The sequence below is a fragment of the Schistocerca americana genome, chromosome 5 (assembly GCF_021461395.2).
Source record: "Schistocerca americana isolate TAMUIC-IGC-003095 chromosome 5, iqSchAmer2.1, whole genome shotgun sequence".
Lineage (NCBI taxonomy): Eukaryota > Metazoa > Arthropoda > Insecta > Orthoptera > Acrididae > Schistocerca > Schistocerca americana.
Window position 1 is genome coordinate 389,367,261 of NC_060123.1, and position 20,618 is coordinate 389,387,878.

The 20,618-nt window shown below is 37.4% G+C and overlaps 1 protein-coding gene across 4 annotated transcripts in view; it reads right to left on the reverse strand.

Annotated features, from left to right (window-relative positions):
- Nucleotides 1–20,618, reverse strand: part of LOC124616130 (E3 SUMO-protein ligase PIAS3) — a 267,104-nt gene that overhangs the window by 50,408 nt on the left and 196,078 nt on the right. For all 4 annotated transcript variants that reach the window (XM_047144400.1, XM_047144398.1, XM_047144401.1 and 1 more), the window contains 2 exons: nucleotides 11,531–11,567; nucleotides 8,085–8,255 (listed from right to left, as the gene is read on the reverse strand). In XM_047144400.1, coding sequence (XP_047000356.1) covers nucleotides 8,085–8,255; nucleotides 11,531–11,567 — 208 coding nt within the window. The remainder of the gene's footprint in view (nucleotides 1–8,084; nucleotides 8,256–11,530; nucleotides 11,568–20,618) is intronic.

Consider the following 20,618-nt stretch of genomic DNA (forward strand, 5'->3'; position numbering starts at 1 on the left):
CGACAAATGTAAGGCTGTAGAGGCTTATCTCACTAGGGGTAAGATAGATACTGCCTACAGGAAAATTAAAGAGACCTTTGGAGAAAAGAGAACCACTCGTATGAATATCAGGAGCTCAGATGGAAACCCAACTCTAAGCAAAGAAGGGAAAGCAGAAAGGTGGAAGGAGTACGTAGAGAGTCTATGCAAGGGCAATGTACTTGAGGACAATATTATGGAAATGGAAGAGGATGTAGATGAAATGGGAGATGCAATACTGCGTGAAGAGTTTGACAAAGCACTGAAAGACCTGAGTCAAAACAAGGCCCCCGGAGTAGACAACATTCCATTGGAACTACTGACGGCCTTGGGAGAGCCAGTCCTGACAAAACTCTACCATCTGGTGAGCAAATGTATGAGACAGGTGAAATACCCTCAGACTTCAAGAAGAATATAATAATTCCAATCCCAAAGAAAGGAAGTGCTGACAGATGTGAAAATTTCCAAAGTATAAGTTTAATAGGTCACAGCTGCAAAATACTAACACAAATTCTTTACAGGCGAATGGAAAAACTGGTAGAAGCCGACCTCGGGGAAGATCAGTTTGGTTTCCGCAGAAATATTGGAACACGTGAGGCAATACTGACCCTACGACTTATTTTAGAAGCTAGATTAAGGAAAGACAAACCTACGTTTCTAGCATTTGTAGACTTAAGAGAAAACTTTTGACAATGTTGACTGGAATACTCTCTTTCAAATTCTGAAGGTGGCTGGGGTAAAATACAGGGAGCGAAAGGCTATTTACAATTTGTACAGAAACCAGATGGCAGTTATGAGAGTCGAGGGGCATGAAAGGGATGCAGTGGCTGGGAAGGGAGTGAGACAGGGTTGTAGCCTTTCCCCGATGTTATTCAAACTAGTTGACTAGAAGAAGGGATCAGTTGGTAGGACATATTCTGAGGCATCAAGGGATCACCAATTTAGTATTGGACGGCAGCAAGGAGGGTAAAAATCGTAGAGGGAGACCAAGATATGAATACACTAAGCAGATTCAGAAGGATGTAGGTTGCAGTAGGTAGGTGAGAGATGAAGAAGCTTGCACAGGATAGAGTAGCATGGAGAGCTGCATCAAACCAGTCTGTGGACTGAAGACCACAACAACAACATTTTATTGGTTTACTTTAGTCTCTTAGTGTATTGTGAATTAAGTTTGCAATTGATAAATTTGTTCCCAAAAAGACGCGCTTGGATGTTGATGATACTGCAAGTCAACCTCCAACAATTATTGTATCGTCAATTGCTTCGCCGTCTTCAGGCGAGAACCGTACACAGCTGAAACCTGGACAATCCAGTAAGTCAAGATCATTTCAGAAGTCTTGGTTGATCAAATTTACATGGCTAGAATATGAAGCATCTACCGAAAAAGTTTTTTGCAAAACTTGCAGACAGGCAGATCCTAAAAATCTAACAATTTTCTTAGAAAGAGAGAGAGAGAGAGAGAGAGAGAGAGAGAGAGAGGACGCATTTACTTCTGTAGGGTTTTCGAACTGGAAAAAGGCTTTGGAAAAATTCCGTCTTCATGGAAATATGTTGATGTATAAAGATGATGATCTGAAACTAAATTCTATCACTAACCGAAGTGTGATCTCCCAACTGAATGAACAGTTACATAGTGATATGAAGAAAGGCTGTTTAGCTCTGGAGACAATTTTTACTACTGTGCAATTTCCATGCCGACAAGGACTAGCAATTAGAGTGCATGAAGATGTAAACTCTATTTTTTTTTCAATTGTTGGAACTCTGAAAGAAAGATATACCGGAGTTTAAAGATTGGTTAGGGCGTTTGGCGTATAGGTTGACGTCCCAAATTCAAAACGAGATCATTGATCTACTAGGAGAGTTTGTTTTGAGAAAGATATTGGCTTCAATCAAGAAGACTGAACATTTTTATATTATGGTTGACGAAACAAGTGATTCTTCGATTCATGAACAAGTTTCATTTTGTATTCATACTGACGACGATACCTTAATCGTCAATGAAGACTTTATTGGCTTATGCGAGACCCCCAACACTGAATCACAAACTCTATTTAGTATTTTAAAAGACATTTTTGCTCGTCTTGATTTGTGAATGGATAACTTATGAGGACAGTGCTATGATGGTGCCTCGAATATGAGAGGTAAGTTCAAAGGACTAAAAAACTTAGTTTTGGATAAACAACCAAAAGCACGTTGTGTGCACTGCACTCCTCACAGTTTAGACTTGGCAGTTGTAGACAGTCCCTGCCATCTTACATCTATGAGGGATATTATGTCTTTAGCGAAGGACTTAATAATCACCATAAGGGACTCCAACAAAAGGATGGAACTCTTCAGAAGCACATGCTGTGAGAGTGCCAACGACCAAGCTGGTCTATGACCCCTTTGCCCTACTCCATGGACTATGCGACCTTCCAGTATCTTGAGAATAGTAAAAAACTTTGAAGAACTTCTAGAGTTTTTTGAAACATTTTCTGCAGGCGACAAAACAGAGGCAGGTTACAAATGTACAGGCTATCTTGAGTCAATGTACAATTCAAGACTTATTTCTTTTTACGTCTTTATTAGCATGCAATGAACCCAGTAGAGGATGTCAATGAAAACATTCAATGCCCTTATCTCAATGTTGCCGATCTGGAAAAAATATATGAGGGCTTGATTCGTATATTGAATGGAAGGTGTGACAGTTCTGAACACTTTTGGGAATTGCATTTTCACAAGTTTATCCTTTTCTTCCTCGTAATCGAAGTATACCAAAGAGGTATGAAAACAACAAAGCCAGTTCACCGCACACTTTCAAAATCCCAAAGGAATAATACAAAACTATTTACACTGAAGTTTGTGACACGGTGCAATCTTGCATTACTGAGCGGTTTGCTTCAACTGGACTCACAGGTCATTGCAATAGAACAAGAGTATTTGCTTTTAGTAAACAGAGGTGAAACAAATTTGGACAAATCAACAGAGTTTTTCAAAAATGACCTAGACATTGAGAGACTGCGCTTACACTTGAATATGTTAGCCGATATCACGAATAATAAACAATTGGTCTTAAAAAACATGCATGATGTAAGAAAGTACATCACACAAGAGCCTGCAGTTGGCGAAATGTTATGTGAAGTAGTGAAGGGCATTAAGCTTCTCCAAGTAGTTCCAATCACGACAGCAACAGCAGAATGGTCTTTTAACGTTCTTAGATGTCTGAAGTCATATCTCTGATCAACAATGTGACAGATGCGATTGAACAACTTGGCTGTTCTTCATGCCCATCGAGACGTTGCCCTGTAATAGTATATAAGCATGATTATTACTGTAAATTAAATTAGCTATTTATGAAAATACCATGAGTGCTTATGTTTTGTTTCTTTTTTCAAAGTCAAAAAATGCGTCAAGTTTGTCAAGTTTCCTGGAGTGTCGAGTTATCAAGAGTCAAGTTTTTTGGGGTTCTAATGTTGATCATATGACTCTAAAATGCTTAAAAAAACTTTTAAACTCACTATTTTTCATCTAAAATTTAGAAAATTTCCTGGGGCAAGGCCGCCAGTATGCCTCCCCCCCAATATTTTTTATAAGCCAACGTCCCTGTAGGAGACCAAATAATGTGAACGGTAATTAGTACAGACCAGTAACTGTTGGTCCCACACAAGGTGGAGAAACTGACAAGAAACGAATAGGAAAGTGGGGGAATTGATTCACAAAACATGCAGTTTTTATATTATGATAAAGACCAAGATGTAAAAGATGAGTTATATGCAACGAAGGTACTTAATAATAAAAACACTGATGAAATAGTACAGGCAATAAGAAATACCAAACTACAAAATATTTTAGTACCTATTGCACTGGACACCAGAGCTTCGACCAATGTAATTACAAGATCAAAAACAATATGCATATACCAACCTTACCATTCAAAATTGTAAAATTCTGATTGCCATGGGAGACAGGTCAAGAGGAATGAAACTACAAAAGCGCATACCCGTCACCCTTAATGAGGTTACCATAAAATGTACATTTATTGTGGCGGAGAAATTAATAGTTATATGTATTCTCAGAATGGATTTCTTTCGACAGTTTGAAGTAACAACTAGTGTTATTTCCAGTTGGACAAACACATGATTCTGATGGAACTGGTTAGAACAAAACCAAGTCATAACAAATACAAAGCAACATAGACTTTCAATTCTTTTATCCTGAAGTATTTTTATAAATGCTAAATGTAATGATCAGTAATTAGATAAACACACAGACATTAATGTGGTGCAAAATAAGGTAAAGGAATCTCCGTATTTACCTCAGACACAAAGACAAGTTAATTTTGCAATATAAACAAGTGTTTGTGAAGCGATCTAGGATTATCAAAGATTATATATAAAAACAAAGATGAGGTGACTTACCGAACAAAAGCGCTGGCAGGTCGATAGACACACAAACAAACACAAACATACACACAAAATTCAAGCTTTCGCAACAGACTGTTGCCTCATCAGGAAAGAGGGAAGGAGAGGGGAAGACGAAAGGAAGAGGGTTTTAAGGGAGAGGGTAAGGAGTCATTCCAATCCCGGGAGTGGAAAGACTTACCTTAGGGGGAAAAAAGGACAGGTATACACTCGCACACACGCACATATCCATCCACACATACAGACACATACAGCTTGTGTCTGTATGTGTGGATGGATATGTGCGTGTGTGCGAGTGTATACCTGTCCTTTTTTCCCCCTAAGGTAAGTCTTTCCGCTCCCGGGATTGGAATGACTCCTTACCCTCTCCCTTAAAACCCTCTTCCTTTCGTCTTCCCCTCTCCTTCCCTCTTTCCTGATGAGGCAACAGTCTGTTGCGAAAGCTTGAATTTTGTGTGTATGTTTGTGTTTGTTTGTGTGTCTATCGACCTGCCAGCGCTTTTGTTCGGTAAGTCACCTCATCTTTGTTTTTATATATAATTTTTCCCACGTGGAATGTTTCCTTCCATTATATTATTATCAAAGATTATGTTTATAAAATGGATGTTTATTCACACACAACATTTTGTCATTCATCATACGTGATACCGTGGTCAAAAAAGGAAGCAGTAAGAAAATAATCGAAAGGACTGTGAATTAGAAGACCACAGAGACCTCACAATCACTATATTGTTATCTTCTTTCAGCTTTTACAAAACCTAATGGGAGTGTAGTGCCCCAGAATTTTACGAAAGTCTGGAGACACTTGTGTTCCAGCCGTTTCGAACACACGTTATTTTAAAGCAGGGCGTAAGGATGAGCATGGGATACTGCACCCATTTATTGTTTGTACAGGTGGAAGGGAGATAATTCGTCGGCATTGGCAAGTGTTCAGCGCGACCTGCAAGAATAAGCAAATACGGGTCGGGAGCTCCGTGGCCGGCTGCAAAGAGTAATGTAGCATTGTATTGTTAAAAAACAAATGGAGAGATTCGAAATAGTGACTGTTTATTAGACGTTAAACTGCTGTTGAGAGTACGTGGATAGTCAGCCACGATTAAAGCTTATGTATTAATTGTGTTCAAAAATGTGTAATTAACTGATTCTGGGTGCCCAGTAATGTGTGGGCTTACGTCATAAACTTTAGTTGTTTTTTGTACAAAGTGGAAATAAATATGTTCTGGTGCATTGAATGATATTCCAAGAGTAGCGTATTTTTTAAATAAGAAGAGAGAGAGAGAGAGCGAGAGAGTGAAAATTTCCCCTTCCTAGCAGTGAAATCTTCGGAGAAGCGCCCGGAGCTAGCAGAAGACTGCAAGAAAGCAGAACCGGCATTCTTCAGCAAGTAAGTCCACGAAAACGCTTCAGCTGTATAGAGAGAGCTTAACATTACACCAGGCCACCACAACTGTTTGTTATTGGAAGCAAGGGAAATAAACAAAATCATTGTTTCGATGAGGGCAAAGCCTGAGAATTTACATAAACAACTGTTAAAATTTCACAGGATTAGGTGTTGAACAACTATAGGTCTGTCTGAGAGTATCATACTGGCAGACAACAATACACCCCGACAGCAGAAAATATACTGTATTATTTGTTTTGGTAGAAGTTGTAACTTTGCGTTTTACCCTTTGGGCTAAACGTCAGCGCTAGTGCATTCATAATAGTGCTGGGCAGTGTTGGGCCCAGAGCTGCTAAGTAGAGCAACACTCTATGTACATGGCTTAGTGATCACGACTGCCAGGTGGGAAGAGCATGTCATCTCTCCAGAAGGAATACTACCAGATACAGGAAAAGTCATGCGATACCAGCTGAAGGCAGGAGGATTTTAATGCTTTTATGAAAGCCTTAATAAATGCTAATTTACTGTGCCATCTGGACATGAGTAAAGACCTATGCTTGAGCACAGGTGCTTCATCACAAGGAGTGGGGGCACATCTGTTTCAGATCAGAGAAGTTGAAGGAAAACCAACAGAATGTGTAATTAGTCAAAGCCTTACAGAATGTTAGTTATCATATTCAGTGTCCAAATTTAAAGCAATGGCAGTGGTTTGAGCATTCAGAAAAGTCCAATATACCTATGAGGGAAACGAACAGAAGTATTTTGTGACCACCAAGTCCAGTCATTTTACTTAACATGCAAACTATTACACAAAAGAAATAGCTAGGTGGTGCCTCTTCCTACAAGAATTTAGTTTTGAGGTCGTGTATATAAAAGGAGAACAAAACATCATAGCAGAAAATAATGGCACAAAAACCAATTACCAAAGTTATTGAAACTGTTTTATGCTTTAAAACAAACCTGCTGTTGCGGATAAAGCACCTTTCAAAATCGCCTTTCGCATAGTTTCTGTCTATTGCACTTGTTACGAACGAAAATAGTACTGAAAAGGAGACCCTGAGTGAACATTCTGATGGACTGGCAACAGTACTATAGTCTTTGTTAGAAAACATTGACAATGATTTAGTGACGAATAGATTTTAACTTTACTTTAGTAGTTTTGTTACTCCTTCCGCAGTGGATATTGAAGCCCAGTTCTTGAAATTCAGTTGGGGGGGTCACCGACTTTCACTGTAGGTCCATTCTCACGGAGAGGTTTTGCAATTCATCTGACTGGAACAGTATGTTCAACAGCTATAATCTCACTTCAAACACTGAGATGGTAGTAACAAAACATTAGAATTGTTTTAACAGTATGAAAAATACGAGTAAATCTCTTGAGAATTGCATCATATTGCTTGAGGAAAATGATGTCCAGGCAGTGAGCATCATATTCTATATGTATGAAGGAAACTGAAAAGGAATGGTCTTTAAGGGCTCTTTGTAATTATAAAAGGTATAAGCTGAAAGATCATGTTCATTTTACTCTCAGTATTTCTGCGTGAAAAATATGTTCCAGGGTTTATAACAGACTGAAGCACTGACTGAAATATTAATGCCTTACTGTACAGAGCATCACAACTGCAACATGCGTAAAAGTTAAATCATCATTCTGTAAATGCTAAGCAGTTTCTTGCACTAGATGCATGCTGAATACCTTCCGTAAATTTAATGATGTGTACATTATTAACTAAGAAATAAAAAAAAAAAAACCTTCATTGTATAAATTTAACGTTTGTACCTTATTAATTTAGAAATATAAACTACTGATGTCAGCCAGAAAATATTCTTCAGTATGTTATAATATTAAGCATTTTATTTATTTTTTCTAGATTTAATATTTCAAATGCTGAGACAAAACAGGTCGATATGTACTGTAATTTAAATAAAAAGTGTACACATAGTGTATGTTCTTCAGCTTTATATTATGTTTTTAGCAAATGCTTTAGAAAAAAAGTAATTTTTACAACTGAATAAAAATATAAAGTCATCCCCCTAACTGACAGAGATAATGATTCTCCATTTGGTTTGAGATACCCAAACTAAAATTAACTTGAGAAACACTTTCAACTAGTTCATTACCACATTACATCTTGGGAGAAAATGTGGCAACATCCAAGACTGCAACAGCAATAATATTTTGCATTCCCTTCTTCCAATGCCTTCAGTTAAGTTGTTCTGTACATCATATTCAAAGCCTAATGATGACAGTTATTTTGGAAGAACTAAAATTGCCCATTACATACCTGATGTCTTCATTAACTGTTGAGATGAATCTTTAGAGCTTTTGTCTTTTGTTGCACTACTTGTATCATCATCAGAATCACTCAGTGTCAAGTCTATAACTTCTGCTTTTTCTGGCTTGTCTGCTTTCTCACTTTTAGCTGGCTCATCTGGATCCTTGTCTGATACCACCACTAGAATAAATAAATAAATCTGTCACTTGATTGTCTTAATAAGGTAAACAACCATTAAGCATACTTAAAAAAAAAAAAAAAAAAAAAAAAAAAAAAAAAAGTGCGGAAGGTTTTTGTTCTGCTATATTTTCTTCCCGCTAGTTAATTCTGTTTAATTTATAAACAGTGACTCCTACTAATATTCAGTACACATAATACACTACTAAATATTTTATTACCAGATCAATTGGACACACAACTTTATAGCAGAAGGTACCACCAATGGTCCTGATAATGGCTTTGGATGCTAAGTTGATTCATCACTTCTCAACAAATGCCCAAAACTCCTGGAGATTGGTCAGTACTGTGTTCAATGAACTAATTTTCTTTCAGCTTTCATACAAATACCACCATACAAACAGTGTTTTAATTTAACCACTTTGGCACAATATGATGATGCGCCAATATCTGCCAGAAGATCACAGACAGGTCACCTGTGTGAGATGACTGATTTACAAGAAGGCTCATGTGGTAAATAAATGTTACCCATACATGCGTGTGCACCAACTGTTTTTCTTTATTTTTAACCTTATCCTTTGTTTTTGGAAACAGTTTTAACACTATCTGTTGTGCAGTAAAAGATGACTAACCACCCACTTGCTTGTTACAGCCGTGTTACAGTTCATATATTTTATTGCAGTCACTGTCATCAGTAATGACAAACATTCAAATCAGCTTACTGTGATTGGTGCTAGGATTTACATCAAGAATGGGCTAAAATTTTCAAAACTGGACGTGACACTGCATTGTTCAGAAATAAGTGCTGAATTTAAGTTGCATGAGACTAACTGACGAAAATGTAGTTTTGTTTTCCTGAATAAAAGGGCAAAAGGAGTGCTGTTGACCTTGGTGCTTACATTTGAGTGCGTACTTTGGAAAAAAGGTATATAATTACTAGTTTCATTCATACCAAAGAATTGCATAATAATTCGAATAGTTGCTCTCTCCTACATCTGAAATAGGAGCTTTGTGAAAGCTAAAATTTTGCTAGAAGTCTGGCTGATCTAAAATAACTTACTCCTCAAAATAACAGTAATAATATAGTATAATAAAGAATGCCCTTAAAATAACTTGGATGAATTTTGTATAAAGTTTTGAGAGTTCTGTAATACAGTTATAGTTAACTCATACTATGACAGTTCTCTTACAGACCACAAATAATATGCAGCAGTGCTGTACTCATCAAGAAAAGAGAAACTACCACAGAAAGGCTGTCGCCATTTGCTACAGCAGGGACATGAAACATACTGGCTAGACAGTGGACTAGAACTCTGATTCAATGAATGATGACTGGGTACTTTGACCATGAGCGGCTTGCAGACTGGTGCTAACAGTTCCCTCAGACTGCATCTAATGCTGTCAGTTAAATCACTATGCATTTCATGGTCACTAGGACATCCTATACTTCTGTATATAGTAAATTGGTATAATTTTTCAATGTTCTGTATAAATGGCCTCGTTGTTGCGATAAATGTGTTGCCACTATTTGTGACTTGACTGTACATGCCAACAATGCCCGACATGGGACCTGGATGTTTTCTATATGAACACTTTTGTTTTGTTGATTGTACATTATAAATTCATTTATAACATAACAGGATAATTCTGCAACAAAAACAATTAAAAGTCAGCATACCCTTGCTGCTTTCATCATTTAACCTACTCACTCTCCCACACGTGCATGCACAAGTGTGTGCAAGTAAAACTTAAAACAGAAATCAAGGACTGCCAAATCCTGCTTCTCCTATGACTTATTTCCCAATATCCCCTCTCCCCAATACCTATATGCACCTGTAAGATAAATAAGTGAGGACTGAATAGCCCAATTCAACATCAAAATAAAAAGACAAGTCTGGAGGATGCACTACAGTAGTTGATAGTAAAGGCTGTTTCAAAATGAACCGTGCGGGTTTTAGGGATTTGTTGCATTTATTACATTTAACATACCATTATAAATAATACATAAAATGAAACAGCAACTCAAACAGTTTTGTTTGTATACTCCTGCACAAAGGGAAGAGTATGGGACTACCAAGAGTGACTGTCTCTCATGCGTAGCCCCAAGAAAACAGTTCCAAAAGCGAATCGTGAATTTGTAGTTAGAGTGATGTTTGTGTGGAGATTTAACAAGATGCTTCCAACTGCATCTTAATCATTTTCGGTTGTTACAAACTCTAAAGCCTGCAGACTATGGGTTACCTACCAACTCTGCATACGAAATGTTGCTGCATGACTGAAGATTTTCTGGATCCTGTCATCTTCAGTGATCAATCGACATTTCACCTAAGAGGCAAAGTGAACACACACAAATCCCCACAAAGACTCCCCTAAATTGATTTCTTTTTTTGCCACATCCTGGTGGAAAGTTAATGGGCATTACTTTGCAGATGAAAAGCAGAAACAAAAAACTTCACTTGGCAGCTACAATTGGTTCAACAGTGTTGTATCTGACCACTAGACTGACCACAAGGGGCTGAATGAAAAGAGCTTTTTTTGCATGACCTTTATGTCCATACACGATTTGATGACATGCAATTTTTACCTGTATGTGCTTCCACTACCAGCTTATCTATCCAACTTTAGAAACAGCACCGCTGTAACAATTACTCCAGACACACTAATCAAGGTTAGTGAAGAACTATCGTATCGACTAGATGTGTGATGAATGGTCCTCAACTGAACACTTGTAAGAAAAACTGTTTGAGCTGCTCTTCTATTTCATGATCATTTAAAACTGTAGACTGAATATAATAAATGCTTCAAAGCCTTAAAATCAGTATATTCATTTTGAAATATCCTGTTTTCTGGCTTGTGAAGACACAGGTAACAAATGCTTCTGTAGCAGCTAGTTGCATTTAAGATTGTTAAACATGATCTATGTGAGTAGATGCCATACACATCTATGTAACTGTGGTGCTAGCTCAGAAACAGCACTGCGTAGCTCAAGTTTTGAGTACAAAAACTAGTAGGAGAAACTAAGAACACTTAACAGGCTGAAGGACTGGCATAATTTATTATTGTACTTTAATATTACAGTAAATTAGATAAATAAGTGAAAATGCAGGTAGAGAGAATTTTATGCGAGGATTAACTAAGTAGTACTGAACTACTACAACTACTTGATCAGAATACGAAAGCAAGACAATGTGAAGTGATGTTGCACAATTCTCATTATGAATTTGCTTCTACACCAAATAAATGATTTTCAAAAATTCGTGGCTTGTGAATGTTCTTACCTAAATCCTCACTTTCACTCCTTGATGTCACATCAGGCTGAAACACAGGGAAAATAATAAAATGAAAGCCAGAAATACTCATTTCAAACATATACACGTAGAAAATTCAGTTCATTAAAATAGAATATTTTCATACATCATCGCTAAGTTATGTTCTTCACTAACCAACTCGTTAGGAGTGTGCAGGAGTACCTACTTTCTACATGAAAATTCTGTAACTTTTTCCTGAATGAATGAACATAAAAATCTTTCTTCTTCTATCATCATAATACGCAAAAAAGGGGGGGGGGGAGTAAGAAGGATTACAGTAACTGCAGTGGTGTCACAATGATACCACACTGTGCCAAGAAACATGATAAGATCCTGGAGAGCAGAATCCAAGGAAGGATCAAGAACAAATTGAGAGAGGAACAGCATGGCTTCAGATCAGGGCAGTCAACTGTTAACCTTACATTTGCAGTAAGCAGCTCCAGGAGCACCACTATGAATTTAGGGAAACATTGTGCTGGCCCTTCTTGATATAGAAAAGTCATTTGACAGTGTCTATAGAAGAAAGGTCTGGGAAGCACTAGAAAAGAAGAGAGTGCAAAAAGAGACAACAAGCAGAATGGATAAGATGTACTAAGGAAGCCTGAGTTATGTGAAAGTGGGAAATGAAGGGAAGGAATGGTTCAGCAAACAAATGGCAGTGCATTGTCACCTCTCCTCTTCACTGTGGTCTTGGATGAGATAATCACTAAAGTGGCAGAAAAGACTGGAGAAGACAGATGTAAGCAACACTGCTCGTGAATGGTCTGAGAAAACAGGGAGGAAGAGATTCAGGAAGAAACTGTGTGACAGTATGGAATGAAATGTAATGTAAACAAATGTCAGATCCTGGTTAAAACTAGAAAAAAATGTAGACCAACTAGTGAAATAAGAATTGTAGGTTAACAATTGAAGAAGGTGCGAAGTGTCAAGAACTTGGGAAGTGTGATCGGGGAAAATGGAAGAAATGAGAAAGAGATCACTGAAGATTGCAGACAGGGAGAAGTTTCCTGCAAAATTATTGAAACACTGGGAGAAACCAGGACTATGGCAACGCTTATGTTCCAAATGGGCCCAGCCTGGAGCTGGAAACTGTTCAAGGTGGTGGTGATCATGATCCCTGATTTTTTGCTTTATCATAATACTGCAAAACCCCACTGAATTTTGCTTTGGTAACTTGCAAAATCCCAGAGCATTTCAATGCTGAATCATAACATACTTTGAAAGTAAGGTCCTAGAAGAACCAGATCACTTTTTCACAATTTATTGCACCTACTCGATGAAAGCATACCGTCTTTCAAAGTTTGTGAAATTAGTTTATCAGCTGATAAAGAGCAAACAATGTATCTTCTGAATAAATGCATACTGCCCCAACTCCTTTTACTTGATGAATAATGGATGGGAAATACTCGACACAAACAGTAAGTGTTCCCCAAGGAAAAGTAACCAGTACAGTAATGTTCTTACCACAAATATAAAATTCATTAGTAACATAACATTAGCAGGCTGCTCACTGATGCTGGTGACTTTAAGAAAGTAACAAATTATTGCCAGGAAAGCCAGAAAGACATTGATAGTATTTCCACTTTGTGTGCTGAATAGCAACAGAGCCCTACATGACTGACTATGCAAAATGTGAGACAGGATGAGCACATCCTAACTAAATAGGCTGCCCACACCAGCTATCTTGGCCTTGTACAGAAGACATGACCGTATCCTATAAATAGATTTCAATTGATTGACATCCGACATTTAAAGGCCAAAGTCATGAAGTTGTCGCTGTAAGCAATGCAATGTTGAAGGCAGCTGTCTGCCTTACGTAGTAACAGAAAATCACTTTCAAGCACTTATCTTCTTCTTCAATAAGTTAACTTATCAGGTCATATCTTAAAAACTACTGGACTCACTGAAATAATTCTTTTTTCCTGTCGATTATCCCACCACTGATTTTCCACAGTTGGATATCACATAACATTTGACAGGTATAAGCTTCGGAAAATGGCTCTCTTCCTTCAATAGGTTAACATTTAACTCTTAAGAAATGAATGTTTCTTTATTTATTACAAAAGTGAAAATTCTGAAATTTATCTCCACAGTGCCAATCTCTGAAGAGTCTCCACTCTTCCCCTCTTTTGACTACTTTTTCATGGCACAGTGTTAAAGCACACAAAACTTCACAAATCTTCTAGTAGAGAGAGAGAGAGAGAGAGAGAGAGAGAGAGAGAGAGAGAGAGAGAGAGAGAGAGAGAGAGAGACCATGCAGAGTTCGGAAATAAGTGCAGTAAAAAATAAGCCTGAAACCAATGAGTACATGTTGAAGAAGGGTCTTCAAAGACAAAAGCAACAGAGCTACTAGGTACACACCATGCGTAAACTGCTCTACATTATTGTGTTACCAGTTGGGACCACTCTTTTCAGGAAACACAATTTTAAGAAAGCCCCCACTGACACAGTTCTTTCTCAGATACTAGCAGTGATAAAAATTTGTATTACAATAAATTGTGTTACAATGCATCCTGAGGATAGGAGACCCTTTAATGCTGTTCTGGGGAAGGTTTCGAAGAACTTGTTCAAGAATTGATACATCTATGTGGAGAAGTTAGCTATGCAGATCCACATCTCTCTACAATAAGTACACATGTCAAAGAAGAGGCTGAAGCAGTTGGAAAAAGCGTAATGCTTTCTGTTAATACAAAAGTCATTAATAAAACATCTGCTGCAACAGTTCATGGATGGATTGATTCACACAAACATTTGCACTATTTGATACATACAGCACATAACAAACACATATTTGTCTATTGTGAATGAAGTTTTATTTACAAAATTATTCCAGAATGTTAATATAATAAAAACTTTGGAAAATCACGATAGGCTTCCCTGTGCTTCGACACAGTAAATCATGACCTGCTTCTCCAAAAATTGGCACGCTATGGTTTTCAAGGCAAATCTCTTAGCTGGATGTCATCATACTTGGCAAACAAAGAGTACTTATTAACATCAACGGCAAGAAATTTCTCTCTGGCTGGAAAAACACTCAATTAGGTGTTCCACAAGGCTCAATATTAGGGCCACTGTTTTTTCTATATTATATTAATGATATGCCATGTCAGGTCCAGTCTGATACTATCCTCTATGCAGATGACTCAACAGCTGTAGTCTGTTGTAAAAATGAGGTAGACCTAATTCGTCATATTGAACAAACACTTGGGGAAGTGGAGGCATGGGTCAAAAACAACAACTTGACATTAAACTTTACAAAAACAGAAATTGTTCATTTTACCACAAAACAATCTGCACAGTCTATAAGTGAAATAAGGTATATGGACAAAAAATTAGAGACTGCAGACTGTGTCAAATTCCTTGGTGTGTTAGTCAATAAAAACCTGTTATGGAGTCGCCATGTGGACAACATATTGGGTCGACTGAATAGCCTTGTATATATTACGAATATCTTGTATAGTATTACTGATTTAGCTGTAAGAAAAACTGTATATAATGCATATTTTGTTTCAGTCATTAGGTATAGTATAATTTTCTGGGGGGTCTGAAAAAACAAATTTACTTAGAGCTTTTAGACTACAAAAACGAATCATCCGGGCAATGGTGGGAGCAAAACCAAAGCAACACTGCAAACCTTTATTTGTAAAACTGGATCTAATGAGCATTCCAAGCATATACATCTATGAAACTCTCACTTTCACGAAAAGAAACCCACAACTTTTTGAGGGCAACTTCTTCTTGCATCAATATGATACAAGACATAGAACAAGCTACATGTTACCTACCCACCGTTTAAAATCATATGAAAAAACCCCATACTATATGGGCATGAAATTTGTAAATAAAATATGGAAAGATATGGATGACCCAAATGTAAAAGGCACCAAAAGAGACCTGGAAAAATATCTGAAAGATAAATGTTACTATAGTGTAGAAGATTTCATGAATGGTAACAATGCATTATAATTGTAATTAAAATACCTCTTTGAAGATGTTACACCATGTATATTATTAGCTTATTGTATTTTTAGTATTGTTATATATAGTGTAAAAACTGACAAGTCACCTATGTCACAATCTTTGATTGTATAAGGCATGTTATGTGATAATAAAAATTGAATTGAATTGAATCGTATGAACACAGCAGCTGGCCACACTTTTGATGCTCCGAACATCGCAGCAACAATAAATACAGCAAAATGCATGGTACGGTACATGAAATGAGGCCTCTGCTCCTCTTTGAAACAACGGGTCAGCATTGGTTGGAAATACTTGTTCACTACACTAGACTCTTCACACGCTCAATGTAACGAAACTGCTGCTTTGCTGATGGAAAAGAATTCTGCTTACAGATTACAGGAATAAGATAATGAGATGCAGGAAGAATTGCAATTTCTGGAAACAATTTAAAGAGGCCACTAACGAAACACAAAGTGAAAAGAACCTACAATCCAGTTATTTATCCTTTGGTTTCATAAACTGCAAATCTGCAGTGTCAGTGACAATGAATGGAGTGACTGGAGGTACAAAGATGACTTCATTATGATTGGGAATAGATTTGTGATTAAGTAGCATAACACATATGCATATCTTAACAGGAGGTACGAGGGATTAAAAATAGAGCTCCTGAGTTTTCTACGTGAGAAGGTTGTAATTTCTTACAAAAATAAAATTTCTACCTTTCTTTGGCCATCTTTCCAATAAACTAACATGCTTGACATCAATGAAAAGCAGAAAATTCCTAGCACTGTGCGACAAATGTGTGCAAGTTATGCAGGTAAGACATGCAATTATTAATGTAATCATTTTTCTATAGTTGCTGTATAGTGTCTTTTGGTGTACGGATTTATTATAATACGTATAATATATTATCAGTGGAAACCACATTTTTTTCCAGGTACACCACAATGATTCCAACCTAAGTTTGGTATTATTTCTCTCTCATTTGTTTATTAACATAGAGGCTACAAGTGCAGGATCAGTACCACCCAGGAAGAGAGATTGTTTCATTCAAGGAATGGAAGAATAAAAACTCCTCCACAGCAGATGAAGTATATCCCTATATTTTAATGCACCCCTGAGATGATATCTTGAAATAGTAGAGCAGACAAGAAAGAGTTCTACCAGGCCTGGCTGCCATTGGAAGATGTATTTTATGTCTCCCTGCAACAGAAGCATCTAGAAAACAAATCATACAACCAATTTCAATATTTTTGACACAAGGTTGACACTGGGCAGAGTTACAACACAATATGCACGCATTTTAAACAGCAACCAGTCTATGACACTGATCATGTACTGATCATGACATTCCATTTTATGTACTGTAATTTTGAGTAGATTATGTATATCATGGCAGGGCGATATCTGAAAGTGCCACTTACAGTGTAATATACTAGGGTATATGTCTAAAACCATCGAGAAAATTTTTATTTGTGAGGTCCATTTGTTCACCAAGTATATATTGTGGTTGTTCTTTGAAGGCACTATAAATATAAATTTCTTCTACAGCATCCATTAATCTGTCTTTCTCTACCGTATGTAAGACATTTAATGATTGCTGTATGATGTTGGTGTTAACGGCCGTAGTATTTTAGATGTGCATTAAAAGAGGATTTACAGTTCTTGCATATCTTTGTGTGCTCACTGAATCTGTTGGAGAAACATCTACTTGTTGCCACACATGGAAACTTTCAAATTCACAAAATTTTATTATTAGAATAAATGTGCTCTTTTATACAACAGAAGCCATGACAAACGGATCCTGGACCAACACAAATCAAGAACTCCAACAACTGGTGAACTCAATAGCAGTGCATGGATACCACCACAAAATATGTAAGAACAAGAGTTTCCACACCCCCGGCAGCAAGTGTGTGTGTGAATTGTGCGACCAACCCTGTGACTTACCACCTGACCAGTTGTAAAACATGAGTAAACTCTCTGGTAGAGCTCTGTGAATAATAAACAATGTGAACACTGAAATGTGCAAACAATGTGTGATATCACATTTGATTTTATTATAACTTCTTGATTGTGTAAATGGCTATGTTTTGTGTGCGTGTGTCTGACGATTGCCCCTACTTTTGTCATGGATGTGGAAACTGATTCATACATTAGTTTTACAAAAGTTATGGGCTATTCTTTCTGACATGACACCATAATAAAATAAAGTAATGTTTTTAGTTGTTAGTGTTTCTGCTTCTCGTGTTAAAGTTATTTCTCTATCTTTATTGTCAGTTTTGGTCTGTAATTTTGTAATACAGCAAACATTGAGAGAATTCAAATATTCACTTCTAAGATCATATCAAGTGGATGCAATCCATATATCAGAATTATTCAAACAATTTAAACAGAAGTGTTTGGAACAAAGGTATATTTGTTTGTCAAAAAGCAAAATCATTTACTGTTGCACAATTTTTGACATGTGTTAAAAGAAAGAGCATGAAATTGCATCATATATAGTCACAATCAAAGTATTATGTCACGTTGCAATTTTATTTTTTTATGTTATAATTTTGCAGGTACATTTAGTTGTATATGTGGATACTATCTGCAAATTGTATAGTATAGAAAGTTAGTAGTACAGAGTAATAAATTAAAACAACATGCCTGATGCTGGAGGGAAGGCCGGGAGGTGGGAGGGGGGGGGGGGGGGGAGATCAGTGTGAAAAAGTTAGCCAGCCATTTAGTAATATAGATCAGGTGCAACGCTCTTACTTGTGTGTTTAGTGAAGCAATGCTGGCACAGGTCACCCTGCTATGAGATGGGAACACATGACTGCAAGTAACCAGGGAGGTAGTAGCTGTCGGATGGCATGTTTCATAACAGTAAGCACAAGTAACTGCAAAATTTTGATGTCAATATTACGATGAAATGTGCAGATGTATGTAATAGGAAGGAAGGAAGGAAGGAAAGAAAGAAAGAAAGAAAGAAAGAAAAAAGGAGGATGTAATTGCAAAATTTGAAAAATATATAAGGGTCACTCAAAAAGTGGTGCCTACCATAATGTTTTTCTTTTTTTTTCCTTCTTAAATAAGATTCGTCAATTCAAAAATTTGAATTTGGCACTACTTCGCAAAGCTTCTCCTCAAATCCATTGCACTAGTAACTTTCTGAGTCGATAGATGCCAGTACTATAGTCACTTGCAAAATGGCCGACATCCACGTTCATATTGAGACAGTGTTCTGTGATATGGTTCTTGAATGCATTAGGAGAAACACAAATTCACATTCATGAGAGACTGAAAAATGTGTACAGTGATGCAACAGCGGGTATCGGCACTGTTGGGCAGTGGGTTTGTTGCTGTAACTAAGGTGACGGGCAAACACTGTTGGCTGACAAAATGCAGGCTGATGACTCAGTGCCTCCGCACAACATTCAGCGAGTCGTCGACATCATTCACAGCGACTATTGTGTGACTGCAGACGTTTTTGTGTTGCATTACCTCCCTCAGTTAGGGAAGTATGGTGAGGATTATTCAACAACTAGGATACCAGAAAAGTTTGTGCAAGTTGGGTACCACTGAAGAGATTGTGAAAACTGGATGAGAATTCTTGTCTTATCCCCCATACAGCCCTGAGCCGGCACCACCAGACTTCGGCCTTTTTTAGCTGCTAAAAAGAGTATATCACGGAATTACATTTTAAGATGATGATGCTGTGAAAATTTCTTTGCATCAATGGCTTCGGAATAGGATCATAAGTTTTACCACACTGGAATATATGCCTTTGTTAAAATACGGACCAAAACTGTGGAAATGGACAGACATTATATTGGAAGTCAAAAATTAATCAACAATGTCATGGTTTTCAACTTATGTAGTTGCATTTGAAATTCTTGCCAAATCGAAACTGCAAAAAATGGGAGGCATTACTTTTTGACTGACACTTGTACTTACTGCAAATAATAAAAAAATTTTTGGCACACAATAATTATATAGCTGTAACGATAAAGCAACATAAAGCAAGACATATGTAACCTTTGATCAATGACTGTCTATGGTGTAATTATAAACCATTTCGTAGATACAGACAAGCGTCTTGTCATAATGTCACATTCACTTACAAACAGATCTTTGTCTAAATTACCATTATTTTATTTTAGAATTTTTGCGTAATGTGTTTTGGCGTCACTATCATCAGATTTGTTACAAAAAGATTGCAAGTGAAGAAGAAATAATGCAATGTATATGGTTGTACAGGAAAATTCTTCTTAAGGTGTCTTTTGCTATCTGGTCTTTTACGAGGGTTGTTTTTTAAGTAAGGGCCGTTTTTATTTTTTAAAAAAGATGCAAATACTTTTGTAAAAAAACTTTTATTTTCTGATTCTACACACTTTTACCTATTTTTCTACATAGTTGCCTTGTTTATTTAAGCACTTGTCATACCGTACAACTAAGTTTTTAATTCCCTCTTCAAAGAATTCGGCCGCCTGCTCCGACAGCCAAGAGTTCACGGCCGCTTTCACTTCATCGCCGTCATTGAAGTGCTGCCCGCCACGATGGTGTTTCAGGTTCCGGAAAAGGTGAAAATCGCTAGGAGCAAGGTCGGGGCTGTATGGTGCATGGTCCAAAACTTCCCAGCCAAACGAATCAATCAAATCCCGAGTATTTTGAGAGGTGTGAGGCCTAGCGTTATCGTGCAGGAGCAAAACTCCTTTTGTCAGCATGCCGCGCCTTTTTTTTTTAATTGTTCTGCAGAGCTTCTTTAGAGTTGCACAGTAGGCATCTGAGTTGATTGTCGTTCCTCGTGGCATAAAGTCCACTAGCAAAACACCGCACCGGTCCCAGAACACAGTTGCCATAATCTTGCGCCCTGACAGCGTCTGTTTGGCTTTGACCTTGACGGGCGAGGTTGTGTGTCGCCATTCCATCGATTGTCGCTTGCTTTCGGGAGTGATATGGGATACCCATGTTTCATCTCCAGTGACAATTTGACTCAACATGCCATCCCCTTCTTCCTCGTAACGAATCAAAAAGTCCAATGAAGTGGCAAATCTCTTCCCTTGTGGTCCTCTGTGAGGAGTCTGGGTACCCACCGAGAACACAGTTTCTT